The sequence below is a fragment of the Giraffa tippelskirchi genome, chromosome 4 (assembly GCF_054371585.1).
Source record: "Giraffa tippelskirchi isolate mGirTip1 chromosome 4, T2T-mGirTip1v1.2.pri, whole genome shotgun sequence".
NCBI classification, from domain to species: domain Eukaryota; kingdom Metazoa; phylum Chordata; class Mammalia; order Artiodactyla; family Giraffidae; genus Giraffa; species Giraffa tippelskirchi.
Window position 1 is genome coordinate 115,133,595 of NC_137278.1, and position 26,583 is coordinate 115,160,177.

The 26,583-nt window shown below is 37.8% G+C and overlaps 1 protein-coding gene across 19 annotated transcripts in view; it reads left to right on the forward strand.

The window, feature by feature from the left end:
- TMTC2 (transmembrane O-mannosyltransferase targeting cadherins 2) overlaps positions 1-26,583 on the forward strand; it is a 416,895-nt gene that overhangs the window by 360,050 nt on the left and 30,262 nt on the right. For 4 of the 19 annotated variants that reach the window (XR_014083336.1, XR_014083331.1, XM_081594875.1 and 1 more), the window contains one exon: positions 8,804-9,199. The exons of 14 other annotated variants lie outside the window; for them this stretch is intronic. Coding sequence is in view for 3 of the 5 variants with exons in the window: in XM_081594875.1 (XP_081451001.1) it covers positions 8,804-8,812 (9 nt within the window). In the remaining 2 variants the exon portion in view is untranslated. Of the gene's footprint in view, positions 1-8,803; positions 9,200-26,239; positions 26,285-26,583 lie in introns of those variants that run through there. One more of the 19 variants, XM_081594872.1, reaches the window with a different exon arrangement.

The window sequence follows — 26,583 nt, forward strand, 5'->3', positions numbered from 1 at the left end:
TCTCTTCATCAGGATACATTGGTGTTTACTGAAGTGCACATTTAGACTAAAGAAATACATCTATTACAAAAATGATACCTAATTTTTATTTTGTTGGGAGTGATTGCTCTAAAATCAAACTTATTATTATATGAAAACATGTTTTTGTAGTGGGAAAACTACCAACATTGCCATTTTAGGTTTTTCCACTTTCAGTTTTCCATTTTTATAGGTAAAATTGATCTTTCTGTAGAGAGTACTTTAAAAAGACAATGCTTTTAGTCTTCTCTCCCACTTACACACATCAAAAAATGCTGACTCTTAAGGACCAGAGGGAACATTAAAATGAAACTGTTTTGTTCCTCCTGTGGGAAGTAAGCCAAATTCTGCATTAATTAATAGGTTTTTAAATTTTCTTTAAAATGTGAATAATGGGCAATCTGTGTAGTACAGTCACCCAGTTCTGTTTGGCTTTTAGTCAATTCCAAAGTTAGAGTAATTTCTAATGATGAGGAATTGTATTTCTATATATTTTGTATTTTTATGCATGTAGTTGTTTTTGGTCTGAATTCATTCAACTTAATTTTTAAATTAAGTTCCAACATTGTGTAAAACCCTATGCCAAGTGCAGTAGAATTTCCAAGTTGTGAAAAGTTAATGCTGACCTTGAGAAATGTACTATCTAATGTGGGCAGAGAGTGAGGGAGAGAATGCATGGACTCAAATCCTTACAGTTCAGGGCAGTAAATGATGCTTCATAATAAGGGATCTGTGAGTTGTGGAAGCTAGGTGCTGGAAAAGTGTACAGAAGAAAAAAGTTACTTTCAGTTGAACTGATCTTAGAAGACATTGAGTTGGAGTTGACAAACTTAGAAAATCTTGAAATGATTGGACATGTATAGGTGAAGTTTTTAACAGAATGAACAGAAAAGGGAGAAATCTGGCAGGTAGAAGCTTATGTATTAACAAAGACATAGCCTCAGAAAGCATAAGCTTTGCCAAAGCAACAGTAAGCAGCTGTGGTTAATATTGCCAGTGGTGGAAGGGCAGAGAGGAAGAGTAGGGGAAGATAGAACTGAAAATAATATAAAGCCAAGTGAAAGGCATTGAATACCTACTGAGAATGAGGAGTTTATAATCCAGAATTGTGTAGGATGACATAATGAAAATGATCAAAGTTATATGATGTTTCACTTTCATGCAATGGAGAAGGAAATGGCAACACTCCAGTGTTCTTGCCTGGAGAATCCCAGGGGCGGGGGAGCCTGGTGGGCTGCCGTCTGTGGGGTCGCACAGAGTCGGACACGACTGAAGCGACTTAGCAGCAGCAGCAGCAGCAGCAGGATGACGTAATGAAAATGATCAAAGTTATATGATGTGATGAAGAATGTGAGTTGCATTGGGAAAGTAGAGATGACAGATACAGCTTTGAGAAAACCGAGTAAAAGGTCCTTTGAATAGTATAGGCACAGGCATAATAGATCCTAAACTACAGAAACACTGTGGAATGGAAAAGAACATGCAGAGAAAGCAAGTATATTATTTAATAGGATATAAGTAGGAAAATTGACTCAACGAGTGTTCCAAATTTTTGAACTTTGGTAACTTGGGTTAAAAAAAAAACCCCAAAACAGAAATAGGACAGAAGAGTTGTTTATTTCAAGAAGGAAGTGTTAAGTTTGGACCAAGTAGATTTTAAGTGAGAGGTGAGATGTTCTGATTTTTCTATGGGATGTTCTGATCAAGTGCTTGGCGGGAAGACCACCATTAGGCCTAGAGATGTGGGAGTCATTTGCAGAAATGAGATAGTACCAAAGAAGAGGATAAGGTCATTGAGGGAGAGAATGATGTCACCATAGATATCAACTTTGATGAACAATCTCCACTACACTAAACAATAAAGAAAAACAAAGACTGAGAAAGTCCTTTGACTTCAGAGGAGAAGATGACACTGGTTACCTTCATGAGTTCAGTGGCATGAGCAGAAGTTTTTGATGTTAAGAAAATGAAGACTTGGGAGGAGAGCATTTAAATTTAATCTGTAAATAAGTGTGGAGGTAAATGCAGAAGCAATACCAAAGAAATATTAAGTGTGTGCTTATTAAACGTTAAAAATACATGTTCAAGGGAATGTGTATGTGTGTATGTGTTTAAATTTGAGATTTTAAATGTGTCCAAGTAGAAGGGAGAGCAAAGAAAGTATTGAAGATCTTAAGGGATTATTTCCTCCCCAGAGACTGAAAAAGAAAAAGTAGACTATAGAGATACAAGGGGGGAAACATTAGAAATAGAGGGAGCTTAGGTAGTAATTTACTATTGCCGTATTGTTTTGACTCTCTGCTGATCTTGTGGCAAAAAGAACAGAATATGAAGTCAAAGGCCTGTGGGTAGCTGGATAGGCTGGACCATGCAGTAGATAACATTTGATATAGGCTTATACTATCTATACATGATTAAAAAAAAAAAAGCCAGTAGAGACACTGACATTAAGCCCTTTGTCATTTTGTGATAATTTTAAATAAAGTTCTGAAATCACTGGTAGATTACTTCTAGCTTTGATTCAGTTCTCTGACTTTTACAATAATTGTTGTATTCATCCTTTATATTTCCAATATGTGTAATATTTTATAAATGTTTTCCAATGTGCATTCATTATGTATGATTTAAAGGGGAGTGTGTTCCAAGGATTGGACTATCCAACAGAAAATTATGTGTATCCATTTTACCTTTCCTGGGCACTTAGAACATAAATTATTTCAGAGTGTTACTATAAAATCAAAGATGATGTTATCCATTTGGGCTGCTTAGCAATGATTGTATGTCAACAGATCAAATGAGAAATGAGATTCAAAGAAATGAGCTTACTGTAAGAGAGTGGAGCTGTGTTTTGAGCTAGTACATAGATTCTGCAGTCTATTACTTTCAGTTTGGACTACCCTTTAATGGTAAACATAGTAGTGGGATAGGGAAGGGAGAGATGGCCAAGCAGTAGAAATAACCACGGAGACTAGAATCTGGGGAAGAAAGGTTAAAAATTAACTCTCATGGAAGAATTACTGTCTGGTAGAAGAGACAGAAGATATTCTGAGTTATAGTTGTTTTCTGGTGGAAAGATATTCCTCAATCCTAATTAGAACAAGAGACCGTGAAATTAAGTTAAGCAGGACAGGAGGACAGATTCAGATTTGACCATATAGGGGATTTTGGTGGGGGAAGATTACTGAGATTGCCGTCTCCTTGGGGAAAAAAATGACAGAGTTAATAATAATGTGTCTGGGAAGCAGTTAAACCACATTTCTGCTTGTAAATAGAGGAAAAACCATATGGCCTTTTCCAAAACTTTCCACAAGTTTCTCTGATGTGGGAAAATCACATACCATGTGTCTCTTGACTTTTAGGCATTAATAATATATGGATCCCAGAATCAGCAGTTTGACTTTATGAGTAAAATGTGTTTTAATATTGCAAATATATTTCCCACTCTCACTAGTCATTTCAGTTACAAATATGTCTATCTATTTTATAGTCAGAAATGGAGTGAGTTAATGGACTTCTCTGACGGGCCGGTGGTTAAGACTGTACTTCCAATGCAGACGGCTTGGGTTCCATCCCTGGTCGGGGAACTAAGATCCCACATGCTGCTCAGCGTAGCCAAAAAAAAATTAAAAATAAGAAAGATTTTTAAAATGAAGTAAGTAGACAAACCCAGAATAAATACGTTTCCGTCAAGAGAGAAATTGCCATTGGTTTCCCCCCTACATTTTACATGGTTTTCTTCAAAGGGCCCGGAGATATCATTGATATAAAAACAGTTGGTTATTCACACATAGCCACTTAAATCAGCAGATCTTAATTCTACTTCAGTTCATAAATAGGTTTAATCTAATTGATGTTATGTACATTTATGCACAGAGCCAGAGAAATCAAATTTCTAATTCTTCATGTCTAATTTTAGCAAGATAGATGCCCACTACCCTGAGAGCTTCAGTGATGCCAGGATCAGTTTTAGTTCCAGCACATCCCTATCTGTCTTCAAACCTCTTTCTACTGTAGATCTTCTTTTCAGATTATTTGGATGCTGCTTTTCTTCTAACAAGTTACAAAGTTGAGGTTTTGGTGCATTCATTTCTTTCTGCTTGCATTGTTGTTACTTTTTGTTATACTTCTGTTTTGAAATGTTATATAAACCAGAAAAAAATGATTTTCTGATGTGGTTACTGCTTTTGTTTATCATCTTGTATAATTCTTCATGGTTGGAAGACAAGCATGCTGAGTACAATCCACTTGTTTACTAGCTGTTGGTGTGGGCTAGTTGCGCCTAGAGTGGGGTCAGCTATTTGGGCTGAATTAAGCTGCATTTAAAGTTTTTCCATCCTTGGGGTATTGTTATTCATCACAGTCCACATGCATTTTTTGAGCACTTTTTTTGAAAATGTGTGTGCGTGGTGTGTGTGTGTGTTTAAGATTCACAACCAGAAAAGGCTGAGGGGATGTGAGGCATGGGCAGAAACTTATGTGGTGATTGGTTCTAAAGAAAATCAGCTTGAGTACTTTGAGGTTGAAGAACATCAGAACCTTTGGGGAATTCCACTTAATTATGTTCTCTGATTCCAAACATGTTTATTTTTACTCACATTTCTTTGTGGGCGTATACATTGCATGGATATATAGCTGTAAGTGTTTGAATTGTGGAACCACACACTAAAATTACATTTAGTCTCTTCTCCTCCAGAGAAACTAGATTCAGGTCTTGCTTTGCTTTTAACTCAGCTAATGTAATCACACTGGCCCATGTTCCTTCCTGGAAATATCAACTAGGGTGGACCAGTAGCTGCCACCATCGGAAGGAAGTGACCTCCCACCCCCAGTTACTACATTCTTCATAATTCCCTTTGGTTATTTCCACAGCTGGTCTTCTCCATGTCTTTCTTTTTTTAATCTATTTTGTTGAAATATGTTGATTTACAGTGTTGTATTAATTTCTGCTGTACAGAAAAGCGATTCACTTTTATATATATATGTACACACGTATGTGTATATACATGTATATATACACACACATATACCTATATGCATTCTTTTTTATATTCTCTTCTGTTATAGTTTATCACAGCATATTGAATATAGTTCCCAGTAGGGCCTTGTTGTTTATCTATTCTATATACAGTCAATAGTTTGCATCTGCTAATCCCAAACTCCCAGTCCACCCCTCCCCCACCCACTCTCTGCCTTGGCGACCATAAACCTGTGCATCTGTGAGTCTGTTTCTGTTTGTAGGTAAATTCATCTGTGTCATATTTTAGATTCCACATATAAGTGATATCATATGATATTTTTTCTCTCTCTCTGTCTCACTTACTTCACTTAGTATGATAACCGGTAGATCCATCCATGTTGCAAATGGCATTATTTCTTTCTTTTTATGGCTGAGTAGTACTCCACTCTATATAAAATTTCTCTCTCATTTCTATTAACTTTTCAGACATTTATGTTTCTGATCCTCTATTGGTCTTATGGGGCCATGCTTTTCTAAAGATACCCTGAAACGTTAACAAAAAGCCATGTTTATATACAGTTCTTATCCCATCTGTCTTCTGATTTTACTGCAACATTCCACTTCTTTTTTTGTTTGTTTCCTTATTTTCAAACTACTCCTAACTCCTTGTTATCTGCCTGAACTCTTGCATCTACAGATAAAATAGTATTATACTTTACCCTAAAGACAAAAGTTGAACAGATCCTGAGAAATGAATAGACTGATGGATTAATTTTTTCTTGAAAGTCCTGTGTCTTTGCTAAAGAAAATAAAATTTTTCTGTGCTTTTGCAGATAGTAAGGAAGACTTTATTCAGGGCTACTGAGATAAGTGTCATGACTATGGAAGGAGGGGAGAGCAATTACACCAGAAACAGCAAGGGGTGTTCAGTGGATGGCAAATTACTGAGACCTCAAGGGTGAGATCCTTGGTAAACCAACTTAACAGAATTCTTGTGAAAGACAAGCCAGTATGATCAGATAGTGAGGATGGGGAGATTCTCACTTAATTAACTTAGCAGAATTCTTTACAGCTGGGCCAGGCAGGCCTAAGAGAAGGCCTAGAGATGAGGCCTTCTCAAAAGAGGATTCAGAAGGGTGTCTCCTTTGGTCAAGGAGAATCTGTGTCATCCTGAATGACGTTATTTTTCCCAGGCTGAGTTGTTATAATGTTAAAATTCTTGTCACTAGATAAGGTTGGAATCAAGAGTTTCCTTTATCAACTTGAAACGAATTTGCTTCAGGATTTTGCTAACAGACCCTACAAGAGAGCTGAAAGAATGACATCTTTAAGAGAAGGGGAAAAAAAAAATATGTGTATGATACAAATTTTTTCAGTCTTTTCCTTAAAATGAACTGTTACTTTCTCATATACCAAGTGCCAACAAATGGCCACTGTGGTATGGTATTCAGAGTTTTATCAGTTGTCCAGAATCTGTGTTGCGATAACAGCAAAAAAGTAAAACTATAGGGGACAAAATTTCACAGGCTTTTATATGTGACTTGCTCTCATTATTTCTATGTGGTTTTCACCTCTGTTTTGTTGTTGTTGTTGTGTCACTTTATTAAAGGAGATCTCTAGCAAAATAATTCCCAGGAAGGCAGCTCTAAGACATACTGCAGCATATTATGACACATTGCCCTCTCGAAAACTAAATGGCAACTTAAAGAAGGCAAATGTGGTGCCATTAAAGATCTTGTGACAAGAGTTTGAAATGCTCAGTTCCCTGAATTTGTTTTCTTTTAAAAGGAACTTCTTCAGTTTAGGAATGCTAAACTTTCAAGAGAGAAGTAATTTTGAAAAGATTTGTTAGGATGATTTACCAAATAATTTATATATTTATACATATGTATATATACACATATATAATACTTCCAACAGTTTATGAGTAAAGAAAATAATTGCTTAAATTACATGCAGAAATAATCAAATGTGTTTTTGAAAGTGTGATATGATAGATATCAGCAAGCTCAAGAATGGCTAGATGTAGACCATTACTGCTACTGCTTTCAAACACTTTTTTTTTTCTTATTCTCCAATCTAAGTTACCCTATCCTTATCTGCTTACCTGTATAATCATATAAAAGACAGCTGGATATTCCCAAAAGAATCTATATTTGTAGTGGTTTATTTCTTGTTTCTACTTGTAATATTCATTGATTGTTTATATAGGATTCCTAATAAAAGCTACTAAAACAAATGAATAAAATCCTCAACACATATTTAGTTTCCTGCAAGACAAATTATTTTTCTTAAATATATACTCCATTTTCCACTACGTTAGAGAAAGCAATGGTGGTTTTCTCTTTTCTTAATAAAGTTCAGCTATCTTTTCCCAAAGAATGATACTATTTGTTAACTTTTTGGGTGGGGGGCTACATAGGGTCTTTGTTGTTGCACATAGGCTTTCTCTAGTTGCAACGAGCTGGGGCTACTCTTCATTGTGGTGCACAGGCTTCTCATTTCAGTGGCTTCTCTGCATTGCAGGGCACAGGCTCTAGGTCACTCAGGCTCAGGAGTTGTGTTGCATGGACTTAGTTGCTCTGCACCACGTGAGATCTTCCAGGACCAATGAATGAACCCATGTCCCCTGCATTGACAGAAGGATTCTTACCCAATGGACCACCCAGAATGTCCCCGTTAAATTTTTATAATTAAAACTTTCATCTGTTTCAACTGGCTGAAAGTATGCTAGTTTACAAACCTATCAGCAAATCTAATGGCAGAAAATGAAGAGGAACTAAAGAACCTCTTGATGAAGGTGAGAGAGGAGAGTGAAAAAGCTGGCTTAAAACTCAGAATCCAAAAAACTAAGATCATGGCATCCGATTCCATCACTTTATGGCAAATAGAAGGGGAAAAAGAGGAAGCAGTGACAGATGTTATTTTCTTGGGCTGCAAAATCAGTGCTGATGGTGACTGACTGCAGCTATGAAATTAAAAGACACTTGCTCCTGGGAAGAAAAACTATGACAAACCTAGACAGTGTGTTAAAAAGCAGAGACATCACTTTGCTGGCAAAGATTTGTATAGTCAAAGCTATGATCTTTCCAGTAGTCGTGTGCAGATGTGAGAGTTGGACCATGATGAAGGCTGAGCACCAAAGAACTGGTGCTTTCAAGTTGTAACGCTGGATAAGATTCTTGAGAGTCCCTTGGGCAGCAAGGAGATCAAACCAGTCCGTCCTAAAGGAAATCACCCCTGAATATTCATTGGAAGGACTGATGCTGAAGCTCCAATACTTTGGCCACCTGATGCAAAGAGCTGACTCATTGGAAAAGACTCTGATGCTGGGGAAGTTTGAAGGCAAAAGGAGAAGGGGGAGGCAGAGGATGAGATGGTTAGATAGCATCACTGACTAAATGGACATGAATTTGAGCAAAGTCCAGGAGATAGTGAAGGACAGGGAAATCTGGCATGCTGCAGCCAATGAGGGTGCAAATAGACACAGCTTTATGACTGACTAATGACAGTCAGCAAATCAATACTACTAGAATAAATATATCTTTAAATATGCATTGATATCCATGATTAGATGCATTATTAAAATGATACCAGGAATTGTGAAAAACCATATTTGAAAAAATGGCAATATGAAAATAATGAAAGAACAAAGGGCTTTAAAAATGCATTTTTATAGGTCACTGTTCTTAACAAATCTCAAATACATGGACAACTGTGCTTGCTTATGAATTTACTTGTCTAGAAAGAGATTTCTGTGTAGCATTTATAATTTTTCAGTTATGTTTATATACTTCTCTTCACTTTAATATCTTCTTTTTGCTATAGTTTTCTTAGGCTCGCGCTGAGAGCACTAGATTCCACAAGGCTTGAAGAGGGAATTATTTTGCTGCCCAGAGAAGATTATGTGCTTTGATTAGTCTTGGAAATCTTTACTGGATACATGCACATGTGCTCAGTTTTCCTTTCGTTGAGTAATGTATCATCATCATTTGATTTTCCGGTATGCTGATTGACACAGTAACTTCTAGATGTTTTCTTCTTGTGAGGAACTTGCGTGGTGAGCAGATGATGGGTTGTGCCATAAGCACTGGAGTACCATATGATTGCTTTAAACCCATTGTTTACATTTGCATTTGTATAAACTGTGTCTCCATGCTTGGAACTTGGGAAACTTTTTCTTGCACACTTAATGAGGTAAATAAAAGAGAGCATTCACCTAAATGGAAGTGGTAATATTGAGTGGCTTAAAAGTTGGTAAACAACTATTATAGGTCTGTATTTCTGCTTGTATTATGAATTATTGCCAAACAATGTCTCCATAACTTGTAGAAGAATAAACATGATAATGTTGAGATCAGACAAAATTTTTTTTTAATTAGGAAATCTCAGCCTAACAACATCTACACTAGTTAAACATTGAAAGTTCAATTCTACCCCATTTTTATTTACAGATGGAGAGACAGAGTCAGGGTAGTTTTTCCGGGATCTCACAGCTAGTGGTAGAGTCAGAATACAAATCCAGCCAAGCAGAGTGCCTGTTATATGTCAGGTTCTAATATAAGTACCAGGGATATAATGAGAAACAAGAATGTTGTGATTCCTCCTGTATCAGAGCTGTAGCTGATGCAGGCTTAGGATTTAATTGTTTCTTAGTTTTTTTTTTTTATGAGTGGTTTATATAGTTTATGAGTTTTGAAAGTTTGCATTTTCCACAGCTTATACAATGCCTAAAAATGCATGAACTCACTATGTTGTCTTCAAGGACTATTAAGGGACTTTAAGAAACATAGCAAACAGATTACTATTTTCATATTGCTTGAGATGTATTGGTTGTCTTGGACTGACTTACGCAACCACAGTAAATATGCTTCTCATTTTCTCATAGAAATAATTTATTTCCTTTTCTTTAATAAACTGAAGCAAGCAAAATGATGTTGTAAAACGTTAGTTTAGGATTTGGAAGGCCAGATACATTGGACAGTAGACTCTTACTTACCTGGTGGTTTCTTTGTAAAGTTTAGCAGTTAATTTGTGTTCTTTAAATGCAAGTTGTGGTAGAATGATATGGATGTATCATATCAGATCTTATTTTATTCCTACTATATGTTTATTATGGTCAGAAGATGTATTTGAGATGTATAATATGCATGTTCACATATTAGGATTATTTTGATTTCCAGTACAACCCCATAGACTGCAGCACACAGGCTTCCCTGTCCATCATCAACTCTCAGAGGTTGCTCAAACTTTCGTCCATCAAGTTGGTGATGCCATGAGTTTGAGCAAGCTCCGGGAGTTGGTGATGGACAGGGAAGCCTGATGTGCTGCAGTCCATGGGGACAGAAAGAGTTGGACATGACTGAGCGACTGAACTGAATGTTTCAATACACAAGAAGCTAAAATTCTCCTACATATAAATAAAGTAATATTAACATTCTCCTTTTAAAAATTCCTGGAAAGGAAAAAAAAAAGCTACTTGGAAATATGCTAACTTGATTGTATGTTTTTAATCTGTTTAATGAAGTGTCATTAATCGAGTATTACAGCAAGAAGCTTTTATTGAGTAATTTAGAATTGATCTTATAGTCCTTAATTTATTCAGTCCTAGTATGTCTCATATGTCTAAACTGAAGTTGCTGGATATGGTGAAGATGTTTATTTGAAAGGAACTATAGGATGAAGATATTATATGACTCGATTCTTTTTAAAAATTGAATTTTTAACTCTGCCTTAATGGAAATTTATTACCTCCTCAAATATGTATATGCTACTTAAAGTGTCCTAGAACATGCTAGGCTCTGGCAATAACCAAAGTTCTGCCAGATAGGTGCTGGCAATAGCTTCAGAACAAGTTAGAATTCCTAGCGAAGGCAAGAATGATGACAAAACACGACATACACCATCAATAAAGTTTGAAAGTTAAAGGGCAATTCATTACTACAGGTTTTGAATGTCTATTTTGAACTGTTTTCATAAAATTACAGTATATAGTGCTAAATGGTCCTTGATATAGTGAAACTCCTTCAGATATATTTTAATGTGTTTTAAAAGTCAAGTTTTTATTTTAACATGTTTTCAGGAATCTATATGCATCACAACCCTCTTGGTCTAAAAACGTATATCACTTAGTCATGAATCATATTTTATGTGCCTTAATCGCAACAAAACATTTTTAATGTTTAGGGAAAAACTATATTCTATTCATATGGCATCAGTGAAAAAAGATACTTTTTTCATACTTTCAGTATCATACTTCCAACATGATATTTCACAAAGAAACTTTGGGTTTTGCTTTCTGGATTGTGCACAGACATGTGTAGTACATAGACTTTGTCTATTTCCTGGGAGCTGCTATAAATAGCATTCTTCAATGACTTCACTGGTTTGGGAAGAGCAGTCTCTACAGTGTTTTCCCAGTGGAATCATGCCGTTTTCACAGGCCCTGGCAGGCAACATACCTTAGCATTATAGGCTCTGTGATCAGATGGGTTGGGTGTACAACAGGGCTTCACCTCCTCTCACTCTGAGATCTTGGATATGTTGCTTATATCCCTAAGCTTCATTTGCTCACTCTGTAAATGGAGGTAATAATAGCTACATCAGAGAGTTTGTTATGGGAATTAAACAGTATGTACAGAGCACTTAAAATACTTCTTGGTCCACAGCCAGTGCTAAATTATTTACATTGCAGGAATTTGTCTATATATTTTTCACATAGAATAATTCATAAATAAATCAATTCCACTTGCCAGGTTACATAAACAGTGAGCAAATCGGTGTTACTTATCTCAGACTCAGGCATGCTTCTTCCTCCACGCATTTATAATCATATTCTTTCCTCTGGCTGCCATGCTTTTCCTCCAGAGAGCAGCATGGCTAGCTCTGGCACTTTCTAAACTCTGCTCAAACATTGATAGCAACTTGTGTCAGTAAGATTTCCCATTCTGCCCCATAGGAAACACTGCTATACCAGTATCGACCTCTTTTATCCTGTCCTGTTGTACTTTTTCTCTTTGGTTTTATCAACATATACAGCCTACGTATTTTCTTACATCTTTGTGTTAACTGCATCCGCTCTCCAGAACACGAGCTCCGTGATGGCAAGGCCTTTGTTTTCTGTATTCACTCTCCCCGGCACATACAGTGGTGCCTGGAAGACAGTAGGTACTCGGTCAATATTGTGAAGGGATTCCCGGGAAGCTTCTGTCCTCTCAGTCTGTGTTGGCTTCCTGTCCTTTCCTAGTATGGACATCTTGCAGCACTGAGTGTAGTTCTCGTGTTTGAAACATGTTGTGTAAAATATGTCCCTCCCCCAATAAAACTCAGCCTCTAAATGCAAGCCAACCACAACATGGGCTGCTCAGCACAAAACACGATGATCTTTTACAATGCTGGAAATAAAATCAAACGCAATGAGACTGGCTGCCAAGAACACATTGAGAGGCTGTACTGTAGTTTACTGAAGCATCAAGAGCCATGTGAGTGAGTTTTTAAAAAAAGATTTTCAGGAATAATGTTGGTCTTTTAACTCTCACTGAAGGGAGAATCTTGAAATATTTTCTTGCTGCTCCTGACCTGCACACACCCTGGGTCTCTTGGGTCTCTTCACCTGATTCTCAGGAGACAGTGATTCTAATGAACTGGGTGCTCTCTCAAATTTTAAATGAATTCATACTCTCAGGAAATTCAGAATCACTCAGATTGTTGGGTCTCTTGATAAGTGTTCATATCTAATAGAATGAGTAGCTGTAAAATTCAGGACCAGCTACTGTACAGCTATGTAATCCAATTAAGGTGTATTTATCATTACCTAGAAAAGCAATATTAACTCTTAAACTTCTTTGCTTGACCCAATGGTATGACTGCTTTACAGACCTCAATTTCCTCTATAAAACACAAACTAAATAATAAGGTACAAACTGATTTTAGAAATCCATTCAGACTTTATTGAAAACTGGCCAAATATTTTCAAAAAATTAGCCCCTAAAAGGCATTTCTCCCTCTCCACAGGTAATTTACCCTATATAAGATTTCCTTTTTTAAAAAAACTAGTGACACACCAAGGAAACCAGAATTGAAAGAGACACGTGTACCCTAGTGTTCATTGCAGCACGGTTTACAATAGCTAGGACATGGAAGCAACCTAGATGTTCACTGACAGACGAATGGATAAGAAATGTGGTATATACACAATGGATTATTACTCAGCTATTAAAAAGAACTCATTTGAATCAGTTCTAGTGATGTGGATGAAACTGAAGCCTGTTATACAGAGTGAAGTTAGGTCAGAAAGAAAAACACAAATACAGTATATTAACTCATTTATATGGAATTTAGAAAGATGGTAACAACAACCCTATACACGAGACAGCAAAAGAGCCACAGATGTAAAGAACACAGACTTTTGGACTCTGAGGAAGAAGGCGAGGGTGGAATGATTTGAGAGAATAGCATTGAAACATGTATATTACCATATGTGAAATAGATGATCAGTCCAAGTTCGATGCATCAAACAGGGCACTCAAAGCTGGTGCACTGGGATGACCCAGAGGGATGGGATGGGGAGGGAAGTGGGAGCGCGGGGTTCAGGATGGGGGACACATGTACACCTGTGGCTAATTCATGTCAATGTATGGCAAAAGCCACCACAATATTGTAATTAGCCTCCAATTAAATTAATTAATAAAAAACTAGTGAAATAAAAAACAAATATGTCAATGCTAAAAATAAGATTATGTGAGAAAAACTTGTAAGCCAAAAAGTTTTCCTCCCCATTAGTCAATTTTATGTAGAAATAAAATAGGACTAGATTTTGTGGTTTATTTCCCTGGGCTGTTGTCTATGAATGACTTATTTTGAAATTTGAAGCCACAATAGGGCAAAAACACCAGTGAAGAGGGAAATGACAAAAACAACAAAAAAAGGTGTAACACCTATATGGAGAGGGCAAGTGTGCCAAAGACTTAATATGACAAGCCACAGGCACAGCCCTGGGAATTTAGGGTTTTATGTCAACCATAAGAATGAACGAAAGGGTATAGTCTCTAAAAGAAAAACTGCCTATGTTTTAAGAAACCTGATTGTGGTTAAATTTTAAAGACAAAAGGTACAAATTGGCTAAACTAGTATGTGTGCTTTCCAGGGAGAGTTTCCCTACCCCCCACCCCCAGACTCTTCCTGCCATCACTGTGTCTAGCCTGGTAGTGATTCTCGTGGGTCAGGAAGCAAGGGCCAGAGTGCTGACTGTACCTTCTATGTCGGGGTTTGGTGGTGATGTACTGGTTTTAATGGGGTTGTGGAATCAACACTTTATCATTGGAAGAGAGCACTCAATTTGAGCCCACTCCCCAATTTATGCTTGCTATTAGTTCTTCTGTGAGTTCCTTTAGTTGAGGAAAAGTAGAACAAGGGTGGAAAACCAAGGAATGCACATATATATATAAAACTATGGCTTTGAGAAAAGGTCTTGGTGGAGTCAGCATTTGTCTTCACTTCCCTAAACAGGTAGGGTTTACCAAGTTTTATCCTTTATCTGCTTTACCTTTTTCTCAAATTTGCCCCAGAGAAAGCATAGATTGCTTTATTTTTCTAAAGGTGGTCCATAGATAGTTTCTGTCATGCTACAAACAATTTCGCATCCTAGAATTCTCCTTGGGACTTCATTTATTGTTTGAAACCCTATTCATAAAACAGTAGGAACATAGTGGTGTGTGTTCACTTGAACTGAGAGGGATATTTCTTATGCCTTAATAGGTGGTTTAGAAATTAATCATCTATTTGAGCCCAATTGAAAAAAATCTGCAAGACCTCTCCTAACATAGTTTTCCTAGACTGTTTCTGGAAACAATAGGGTAAATTTACTATCTGATTAAAACCAATAAGAAAATCAGCTTTGAATATTCGTTAAATAAGCCCAGGATTCTACATTCACTCTGGGATTCTGTTTTAGGTCATCGGTAATAATTTTGCTTACAATCAATGCTAAAATATCTTCTATCACAACAGAAGTAATAGTTCTCTTATTTACTACTGAGTTTTTAATCTACCTCTTGCCATTGACCTTGAGCACAAATGTTAACTTTCCAAGAATAGAAATAGTAGTCTTGACTTTGTTCTTTACAGTGAGTCTCATCCCTAGCTGTATTAGAATCACCTGCAGAGCTTTCCCAACATTGTGAGCCCTAAGTCTCACCAGACACCCTGACATTAATTGGTCAAAGACAGAACCCATCACCCTAGTTTTTAAAGCTCTCTAGTTGATTCTAATGTGCCATGGATTGTGGGCCCCTAGTTTAGCAGCTGGACTTCTCAGGTGGAGCTAGTGGTGAAGAACCCGCTTGCCAATGCAGGAGATGTAAGAGGTGCAGGTTCGATCCCTGGGACGAGAAGATCCCTTGTAGGAGGGCATGGCAACCCACTCCAGTATTGCCTGAAGAATCCCCTGGACAGAGGAACCTGCGGAGGCTACAGTCCATAGGGTCGCAAAGAGTCAGACATGTGACTGAAGCGATTTGGCATGCACACATGCATAGTTTAAGAGCTAGCATTCTTTTCTTGATTGGCTTTTCTTACATCAACCAGTTCCAGCTAAACCATTTACTTTGTGATCGTGAGTTTATTTCTTAATCTCTCGGTCTTTGAATTCCCTCTTCTGTTAAATGGGTCATTAGTAGTACTTAAATCATGAGATAATCTTGAGAATCAAAGGAGTTCATAGATTTTAAGCATTTCAAATGTGCCTGAAACATACTATATATGATATATGTTAGTCTTTCAGTCATGTCCAACTCTTTGAGACCCAGTGGACTGTAGCCTGCCAGGCTCTTCCGTCCATGGGTTCTCCAGGCAAGAATACTGGAGTTGGTTGCCGTTTCCTCCTCCAGGGGATCTTCCAGACTCAGGGATCGAACGTGGGTCTCCTGCATTGCAAGCAGATTCTTTACTGTCCAATCCACCAGGGAAGTGTACCACAAAGGTTAGCTGTCATCAGCATTATCACCTGATTTTAAAATCAGAGTGATAATAGTGAGCTTTGGATTGCTTCCTTCTGTATACTTCCTAACTTGGGCTCTTCTGGAACATCTGCTCATTAGTACTTTTGCTATATTATAAAACTGAGTGCAAGGTCTGCTTTTCCTCTGGTTCAGCCACTTACATGTTGCAGTGCATTCAAATTAACTTGAATTTCTTTTTTTGTGTTGGGCTGGTGTGAGAATTGAAAAAAAATTGAAGGGCACATCATGAGCATTCAATGAATGTCACTATAATTGTTATTGTTTTAAATTAACTCTTTGGTACTTGCTATTATTAACTGAAGTGTTTTAGAAGATAACTAATTCACAATGCAGCACACACATTTTTGTGTTTTGTATGTGCATTTAAGCAAGCTAAGTAATCACTTGGGCCCGATAAGCACTCTAAAGCTAAATCAAACAAATTGCTATAGCCTGCTCTCTAGCCAGCATGATGCCTATGTTAGAAGTGTAAGAACAAAAGCATAAGCTACAAAATCCTTAAATTTTAAATCCTTAAAATCTTTACAGGCTCATCGTGAGAATCTCAGTTTGAAGTATGGCATGGTGGTGAGCAAAAGAAACTCATTTCAACTCTAAATGCTGACCTCTGCTAGGTCATGATCTTTCTTAGGCAGCTTTGCCTCCAGGAGTTTTTGGTGTTGCATCTTGATAAAGGCAGAACAAGGGATTGACTTGATAGCATAAAAACAAAAAGGCAGATTTTTATGGTCTTCTTTGTGTTTCTTTGCATGTGCTTTCTGCTTGCTGCATTTTTCAGAGTTCACTGTATATATCCTAGGATTACAGTCAATATGGGCTCATGAACTCAAAGTTTAATTGTGATAGAGCACATGGAGAAAAAAAGCATCTTCCTGTTCCCATATTTACCATTTTTTATGCCTGCCTTTTCACATAAAATTCTTAATAAATTGGTTGGAAAGACTAGGCACAGTCATATTCTGTAAGATTGTTACCATGGTTTAGATGTTTTAAGTGTGGCATTAAAATATCTGATTTTCAGAAGCCTTAGAGGAGAAAGGTTAGATGTACATGTATTTTCTTAGATTTCATCTATCTTGGAAAAAAATTACTGAAATCTATGTGCTGAGTGAAGGAGAAAAGAAAGAAACCAATTACAGTTGGGGAAATCAAATGAAATATAATCACTAAAGTACTTTATTCTAACATCATATCCTGCTAAAACTGACACATCTATGCCCTATAGGGAGAAAACTCATTTGCTGTAATTTAATATTGAAGGTTCTATTTCCACTGTTATGCATTGAGTCATGCAGCTGACATATCACAAGTGTCTGCAAAAAGTTAACCTCTTTGGATAAGATGGTTTTCTGAGATTAGCATTTATCGAATTCCCAGGGTTTATGAATGGTGCCATCCTCTGCCCTGGCACTGAGCAAGAGACACAGACATAGCTCCAAGTCTGCCCTTCTGTGAGGTGTTCCCTCTCTTCTCAACCCTGTCTTCCTTCACTTTCCATCTCTTCCCACACTGCTCTTGTACCCGCCACAGGGTGAGCCTACTGTTGCATGAGTTGTCTGTTTCCTTCTTAGATCCATTTCCCAGTAGCTGCCAAGTGATATTTCTAAAATGTAAATCTGTTCCTAATACTTTACTAATGAAGTTCACACTCATTAGGTTCCTGTTACACCCAACACTCCAAGAGCTCCTCCAGTGCCCTGCCTCACTGAAGCGTTGGTAGGTCAATATATACCTTCAGTCATATCATGTATAACCCAGATACCCCCAAACCTGAGCATAATGTGACTGGCCAGATAAAGTCACATTTCCTTTAATACACAGATTTCCTTTAATATACAGATAGTTCTCATTGTTCATATAATTTCTGGATTTTCCCCAAAGAAGGGCTTCATGTTCTACAGAAGTTTCTGGGTGGTTTCCTAGTCACCACAGTAAGCCTTTCTCTGTCCACACACACTTTGTTCTGAAGCTCAACACATCATTTTCCCCTCCCTTCACTGCCCTTCTCCCAGCATGCTTTGGTCCAAATTCCTAAACTACCTTTTGCACAGGTGATACTAGTATTTGCCTTTAAATATTTTAAGAAGCTAGACTATAACTGAAGGTCATTTTAAAGAAGAGTGAAACTTCATGAAGGTATTACCATTGTTTTGTCAAATTCTACTCTATTGATGAACATTTCATTTGCTTTTTTGCTCTCTCTTTCTAAATGCTGTTATAAGCAATGCTGCAGTGCACCTTTTTCATATTCCTGTAAAATTTTGTTTTTACTTCTCCAAGATAAATTCCTAAACATATATGATTGCTTAGTCAAAGAAGATGCTGTTAATAGTTGCTATACTGCCAGATTATTTTTCCAAAAAAGTTACAGTTCACATTGCTACCAGCACAATGGCCAGATTGGAATAATATCCCTCTTTTACAGTCAATAACAACCTGAAGACCAAAAATTGGTACCTTTTTTCAAGTTGCATCTTTATGATTATTACTGTGGTAACACATCTTTTCATATGTTTTATATACTAATCATCTGTTTAGTATCTTTTGTGAAACTTGCCTATAAAATATCTAACATGACAACAACAAAAAAATGCCTATTTTTCTACTAGATTTCTTTCTTATCAAGATGTCTCTTTTCCACTATGGCATGTGAGTTTACACACACATAGAGAAAGGGAGATGAAAAGATATGTGTGAGAGCATAAGTACCAACATGTATATGCTGGTTTGAATGGGAAGAAAGAAGTGGAAATAATGAACTTTCTCTGGAAAGGTACACTTGTGTTCCTTCGAGAGCCATGCTTCTGCTCATGGTGCATCCCTAACTAGACTGCTGCCTTTGTGGCTGCCACTGTTTTAGAGATGACCTTGTTTTCTTCCCTCCCCAAAAGGCATACTTTTGCAGTATTCTCACCCAGGCAGAAGGCAGGCCTGACTGCTCCAAGCCCCCAAGAGAATCTAAGGGACTCCTCCTTGCATACAGAAGAGTATTAGCCTCTTCTGCGTGGTCATTATTGATTATAGGCATGGCTCTGTCCTGATGTGTTGGAGAACAAAAGAAAGGAAGTTCAGGGTAAGAATTTTCTTTTACACAAGTTACACATATCCATTCTGCTTACATTTCAGTGCTGAGAACTTAATTACATGACCAAGCCTGACCACAGGACAAAGTAGGGAATATTGTATCTAGTGGGTAGCCCTTTACTCAGGAAGAAGGGAACACCAGATTGTACTGGGGGAGCAATCAGCAGACTTCAGCATATTATTTATATCATTTTCATCATTTACTCTTACCTTTCTAAATACATGTTTCTATTTATAATAGGTTGTTTTGTATAGTTCAGTTAAATAAATACAGCATCTATGTTCTTCCTATCCCCATGATTAAAAACCAACCTTTTATCATAGGTTTCCTTTCAGGCATCCCTCTGTGAAGCAGTATCAAGTTGTATTTACTACAACCACAGAGACAAGCAAAGCTCGGATGTCCCTTTTCTTGAGAAGTAGATGCGTGCAAAGTTAAACAAAAGTGTAACACATCATTCCCTCTATAGTTACGTAAACAGCTGTTTGCACACAGGTTTGAAATGTAATTGTGGTAATACAGAACATTTTTAAGATATGATGTATTCAATATTGAAGTACTGTTTATGCTTCAGAGATCCCTGTTCTGTCTCTTGGGCAGCATATAAGGAAATCTGTTGGCTATTCACAAGGTTACCCTGTGTGTATATTTGTATGTGTGTACACATTCCTCTATCAGAGTCCGTTTTACCTTATCCTGTGGAGTAGCTCAGCAAGATAATCAGTAATGCAGCATTAGAGAAGAAAATCCTTGCAAACTTAAGGTGCACAGCTACATTTCTTGTGGTCAAGTGATATTTTGCATATTTTAATATTTTCTTCCCTGACTGAACTTAACCAAAAAAAGCAAAGAAAAGGAAAAAGGAAAACACAGCCCTTTAGACATCTCCAGACTTCTCCTTTTTCTTTGTGTCTGAGAGTTGCAGCTGCCAAGTTCAGTGAATGAGAAAGGACCTCCAGTGAATTCCCAAAGGTATCATATAAAACAGGGAAGAAAGGGCAGTAAAATATTTTTTATAACTCTTGTTCTGACTTTTTTTCCTGTGTATCAAATAAAGTTGTCAGCGTGTTGTTGGGCTTGTTTTTGTGAGAGTCTAAGAAGGTAGCAAGAGATTATAGTAGATGAGTTTATACTCAGCTTGGGCCTATTACATCTCTACAGAGGAACCTGTTCTCCTGCCCTTCTTGTCTGAACAGAGGAGGAGATAAACTGAGGTCTCAAATGAAGAGAACACGAATAAGCTCCCTTAGACGAGGACAGTGCTAAGTGGGAGAGGGAGAAGAGGCATACTGAAAAATATTTAGGAGATCAAATGGGCAGCATTTGATGATTCTTTAGTAGGGGCCAGGAAGTAAGGAAGAGAAAGGAATCTGTAGTTTGGGTGATAAAGTGAATTCTGCCACATTATTTAAATAGGGAATCTTAAAAGATGAACATTCTCATAGGCAAGACAATGCATTGACATTGACCGCTGGATGTCCTTTGATGCAGATCAGGCAACTGAATACAAGCCTGAAAATTAGGGGAGATAGAGATGCAGATTTGGAAGTTACTTTAAAAACCTATGGAAAACAGTATAGAGATTTCTAAAAAACCTAGGAATAAAACCACCATATGACCCAGCAATCCCACACCTAAGGATATACCCTGAGGAAACCAAAATTGGAAAAGACATATGTAACCCATTGTTCATTGCAGCACTATTTATAATAGCTAGAACATGGAAGCAACCTAGATGTCCATTGACAGATGAATGGACAAAGAAGTTCTGGTACGTATACACAATGGACTGTTCACTTCAGTCGCTCAGTCGTGTCCGACTCTTTGCAACCCCATGAATCTCAGCATGCCAGGCCTCCCTGTCCATCACCAACTCCCAGAGTTTACCCAAACTCATGTCCATCAAGTCAGTGATGCCATCCAGTCATCTCATCCTCTGTCTTCCCCTTCTCCTCCTGCCCCCAATCCTTCCCAGCATCAGGGTCTTTTCCAATGAGTCAACTCTTCACATGAGGTGGCCAAAGTATTGGAGTTTCAGCTTCAACATCAGTCCTTCCAATGAACAACCAGGGCTGATCTCCTTTAGGATGGACTGGTTGGGTCTCCTTGCAGTCCAAGAGTCTTCTCCAACACCACAGTTCAAAAGCATCAATTCTTCAGCGCTCAGCTTTCTTCACCGTCCAACTCTCACATCCATACATGACTACTGGAAAAACCATAGCCTTGACTAGATGGACCTTTGTTGGCAAAGTAATGTCTCTGCTTTTTAATATGTTGTCTAGGTTGATCATAACTTTTCTTCCAGGAGTAAGCGTCTTTTAATTTCATGGCTGCAATCACCATCTGCAGTAATTTTAGAGTCCCAAAAAATAAAGTCTGACATTGTTTCCACTGTGTCCCCATCTATTTGCCATGAAGTGATGGGACCAGATGCCATGATCTTAGTTTTCTGAATGTTGAACTTTAAGGCAACTTTTTCATTCTCCTCTTTCACTTTCATCAAGAGGCTTTTTATTACTCAGCCATAAAAAGGAACACATTTGAGTCAGTTCTGATGAAATAGATGAGCCTAATACCTATTATACAGAGTGAAGTGAGTCAGAAAGAGAAAGATAAATATTGTATTCTGATGCATATATACAGAATCTAGAAAGATGGTATTGAAGAATTTATTTACACGTCAGCAATGGAGAAACAGACATAGAGAATAGAGCTGTGGACATGGGGGAGTGGGGAGGAGAGGGTGAGGTGTATAGAAAGAGTAACATGGAAATTTATATTACCATATGTAAAATGGATGGCCAATGGGAATTTGTTGTATGGCTCAGGAAACTCAAACAGGGGCTCTGTATCAATCTAGAGGAGTGGGATGGGGAGGGAGATGGGAGGGAGGTTCAAAAGGAAAGGGATATATATATATACCTGTGGCTGATTCACGTTGAGGTTTGACAGAAAACAGCAAAATTCTATAAAGCAATTATCCTTTAATAAAAAAAAAAGAGAACACAAAGAATAAGTGTTTTTAACCCAAAGTTTGTAGAAAGATATCAAAAGCTTTTGTGATGCCTAAACTTGACATGTTACGGCCAATTAAGAGTGAAATTTGGGGTGTGCTGGCAGGGTGGTTAAATAAAAGCAGAAAAAAGGAGTGAAACTACAAGATGACAAAGAAACAATTCTTGCAGAGGTAGGATGATCATGGGTGTGTGTATGTGAGTGTCTGTGTCTGTGTGTACATATATTTAGGCAGAACCTACATATTAGATGATGGATTTGATGTAGGGTGTGAGGGAGAAAAGTCGAGACGATCCCATGGTTTTTTACCTGGGAAACTTTCAGAAGAATAGAATTGCTATATCCTGAGATAGGGAAGACTCCCCAAGGAGCACAGTGAGTGAGTGAGTGAGTGAGTGAATGAGTGAAAGAAATAGAATGAATGTGTTTTAATAGAAAATGCAGCTTTACAACTTTATCACAGTGACTTCACTAACGATAATGCGTTTCTAATCCTTACTAGACCATTGTAATGAACAAACTAATTTACATTTAGTAGCTTCTCATTTGTATGTTCACCATGTGTTATAAGGAGAAGGCAATGGCACCCCATTCCAGTACTGTTGCCTGGAAAATCCCGTGGATGGAGGAGCCTGGTGGGCCACAGTCCTTGTGGTCGCTAAGAGTTGGGCACGACTGAGCGACTTCACTTTCACTTTTGACTTTCATGCATTGGAGAAGGAAATGGCAACCCACTCCAGTGTTCTTGCCTGGAGAATCCCAGGGACGGCGGAGCCTGGTGGGCTGCCGTCTATGGGGTCGCACAGAGTCGGACACAACTGAAGTGACTTAGCAGCAGCAGCAGCAACATGTGTTATAAAGTGGTTGGCCTTGCACATAGGTTAAATATGTCTTCAGGAAACCCTCTCTACAGTATTAATTTGCTTAACAAATTCTTTCCTCTTAAATATTAGAAATGGAAATTTACATTCAGATGAGGAAGACTGCTCTGTATCTGATGATTTCTTCTTACTATAAAAATTTGGCATGTATATGATTGAAAGAAAAATCTTGCCAGTATCGCAGATGCATCCCTTTGAACCAACACAAACCAAGTTGCTTTTATTCAGTTGAATTTACAGGTACTTTACAGATTATTCAAATATGCCTTCTGTGTTTCTGAAAGAGTTTATGGGCTAGTTTTAGAGCCACTGTTTGGGATAGTAAGTTCTCTGTCACATTCAGGAAGTTTGCCAGACCTACACCAAAGTATGTGTGGTGTTATCAGTGGGAGAAGCTACCTGAGAAAGGCAGTATGTGGGGGCCCTTCTTTCACTAAGTTCTGATAGAGTCTTGAGTGAGTAGTCATGTCTCTCTCTCCTTTGCTTCCTGCTCTAGGACCGGTTAACCTAGTTTTCTATCAGGGCCTTACACATGCACTTCTTTGTCCCAACTCCCTTATCTGTGAATTTCTGCTCATTCTGCTGATCTCAACTTGGCAATCATCATTGATGGAAAACCCAGAGCTGCATTTTCTTCCTGCAGTTTGCTTCATATTTATAGTTTGTATTGTAGTTGATCTTCATTTAGTTTTGTGATGATTTGATGTTCGTTCCCTTCACAAGACTGTAGGCTCCATGAGGGCAGAGTGTATGTTTGTTTTATAGACCAGCACATTGTCTTTCTATAGTGAATGCTTAACAAATAGCTGTCGAATAAATAGATGAAGATGGATGATCTACCTGAAGTCACACACCTAACTAGTGACAGAACCAAGATTCTAATTCAAGCTACTGCTATCTCTGCCTCAAATCTCAGGTTCCTCAATCTGATCCTCTAATTTAGCCATAAGAATTGTATCTCAACATGTTTGTTCCAGGATTCCCAGGTGGCACTAGTGGTAAAGAATCTGCCTCCAATGCAGGAGACTTAAGAGACATGGTTCGATCCCTGTGCTGGGAAGATCCCCTGGAGGAGGGTATGGCAACCCACTCCAGCATTATTGCCTGGAGAATCCCTAGGACAGAGGAGCCTGGTGGGCTACAGTCCATAAGATTGCAAAGAGTTAGACACAACTAATGGAGAAGGCAATGGCACCCCACTCCAGTACTCTTTTGCCTCGAAAATCCCATGGATGGAGGGGCCTGGTGGGCTGCCGTCTATGAGGTCGCACAGAGTAGGACATGACTGACACGACTTAGCAGCAGGAGCAGCAGCAGACACAACTAAAGTGGCTTCCAACACACACATGTTTCTTTCAAATTACAAGTACAAATATTCTTTGATTTCTAATACTGATAATAACCTTTTCCCACACTTCTTGGGCAGAAATGGAATCATTTTTCTAACAGAAGTTTTATCAGAAATCAAAGAGGTAATAGTTGAGTTCACCTTACCAAAGGTGCCCCTACCCAGTGCATGCAACCATACAAGTCACTAACTTTTACTGTCTCCTGATCACCAGCACTACCACCATCCAAGAACTCTTCATGCTGTGAAATTTCATGCAACTTTACCTCTATTCCCCTGAAATTCTTCTCCCTGGCCCCATGAATCCATCCATGAAAATCTGTATCAAATACTGTCTCTGTGTACTGCATCATTGTTTCTAACAGCTAAGAAAGTAGAAACAACCTAAATACCCACTGAGAAGACTTGGTAAGTAGATTAGGATATGTTACACTCTTTTAAGGATTTTAGAATAAGAGTATGTCATATCTTTTTAATGAATTCTTTTAATAAATATAGGCTGCTTCCCAGGTGGCCCAGAGGGTAAAGTGTCTGCCTGCAATGTGGGAGACCCAGGTTCGATCCCTGGGTCGGGAAGATCCCCTGGAGAAGGAAATGGCAACCCACTCCAGTACTCTTGCCTGGAAAATTCCATGGATGGAGGAGCCTGATAGGCTACAGTTCATGGGATCATAAAGAGTCAGACACGACTGAGCAACTTCACTTTTCACTTTTAATGAATATGCTATACTAAGAGAGAGAGAAATCTATTTCCATTGCTGAGTGATTTTTCTCCATAATCACAAGTGTCTTAATAGCAGTGCACACTAAATTACTTCAGTCATGTCCGATTCTTAGCAACCCGCCAGGCTCCTCTGTCCATGGGATTCTCCAGGCAAGAACACTGGAGTGGGCTGCCATATCCTCCTCCAGAGGATTTTCCCAACCCAGGGACCAAACCCTCATCTCTTGTCTCTTGCATCAGCAGGTGGGTTCTTTACCACTAGCACCACCTGGGAAGTCCTTAATGCCAGTTCCTCCTGAAAGGTCTAATTTTTTTTTTTTTTCAGGCTTTCCTTTTTTGCAAAAGGATGAAATATGATGCTTTCCTTTTTTGCAAAAGAATGAAATATGATGTATTCGTTTTCCCCAACTGTTTCCCAGGGAGCTCTTAATTTCTTGATTAAAAACCTTAATTTTGTTCTTTTTCTTGCACAGTAGGTGTTAGTCTTTAGCATTTATGTTGAAGATTTATAACAGTAATGAAATTTTCCAAACTAAATAGCAACAACCCCATGGGTATCCAGATGAGTTCAGTTTAATTTTTTTCTCTAATAAAATTCTTTCTGTGCACAACGTTCAGTCTTCTCACAGTGGGTTCTCAGTGTACACCTGTGACTCCGAGCTGAAGTTTAACCATATGCTGTTGTGAATTTCCTTGTGCTCTGTTAATATATTTTACTTTTTGCCAGAGTCCAAATCCCTCCAGCATTTGCGTCTATGCTCTTTTCACAAATATTTATGTCTCCTCAGATGCCTCTTAAGAATAAGCCAGATTAGGAGATTCTCTAAGGCTTTTGTTGTTGTTCTTCAACTGAAGAATTTACAAAACATAATTTGCCCCCACAAATTAAAGGATGAAAAATGTTAATTTTCTTTCAATTTGGGGTTGGTTACCTTACCCTTATAAATAATGTATTTTCACCCTTGATGTAGTTTTTTCTACTAAGACAGTACTGTCATCTGGAAATTTGTACATTACCACTAAAATATTATGGCTCTTCTTTTGGTAACATGCTGTAAAATAATATCTAATATTTCTGTAGTGTTTTATACATTAGCCAAATGTTTGTATACCTACTTTATTATTCCTCATAATATCTGATGAGGAAAACAAAGGTTATTTTAGTAAGTTTGTTTACTTTTTTTTTCATTTAGGAAACTGATTTGGCAGTGTTGGATACTTTTTCCTAAGTCATATAGGTAGGAAATGCTAAAGTAAAATTTAAAATTTGGATCTTCCTACTATTAATCTAGAATTGTTCCCACTTGCCTTTTTGGAGATATATATATGTATATATACAAACACACAAATACATACACATGCATATACTGTTTTGGTATATTTGTCTAAAACATTTCCTCCTTTTTGAGGAATAAGTTTATCAACACCTTTAAAATCTGAGGTCTTTTTGTTGTTCAGCAGGAATGATCTGTCTGAACAAAATATAATTATGTAGATCAGATAGCTTAGAGAAACCCCGATTGTAATGCTTTTTAAC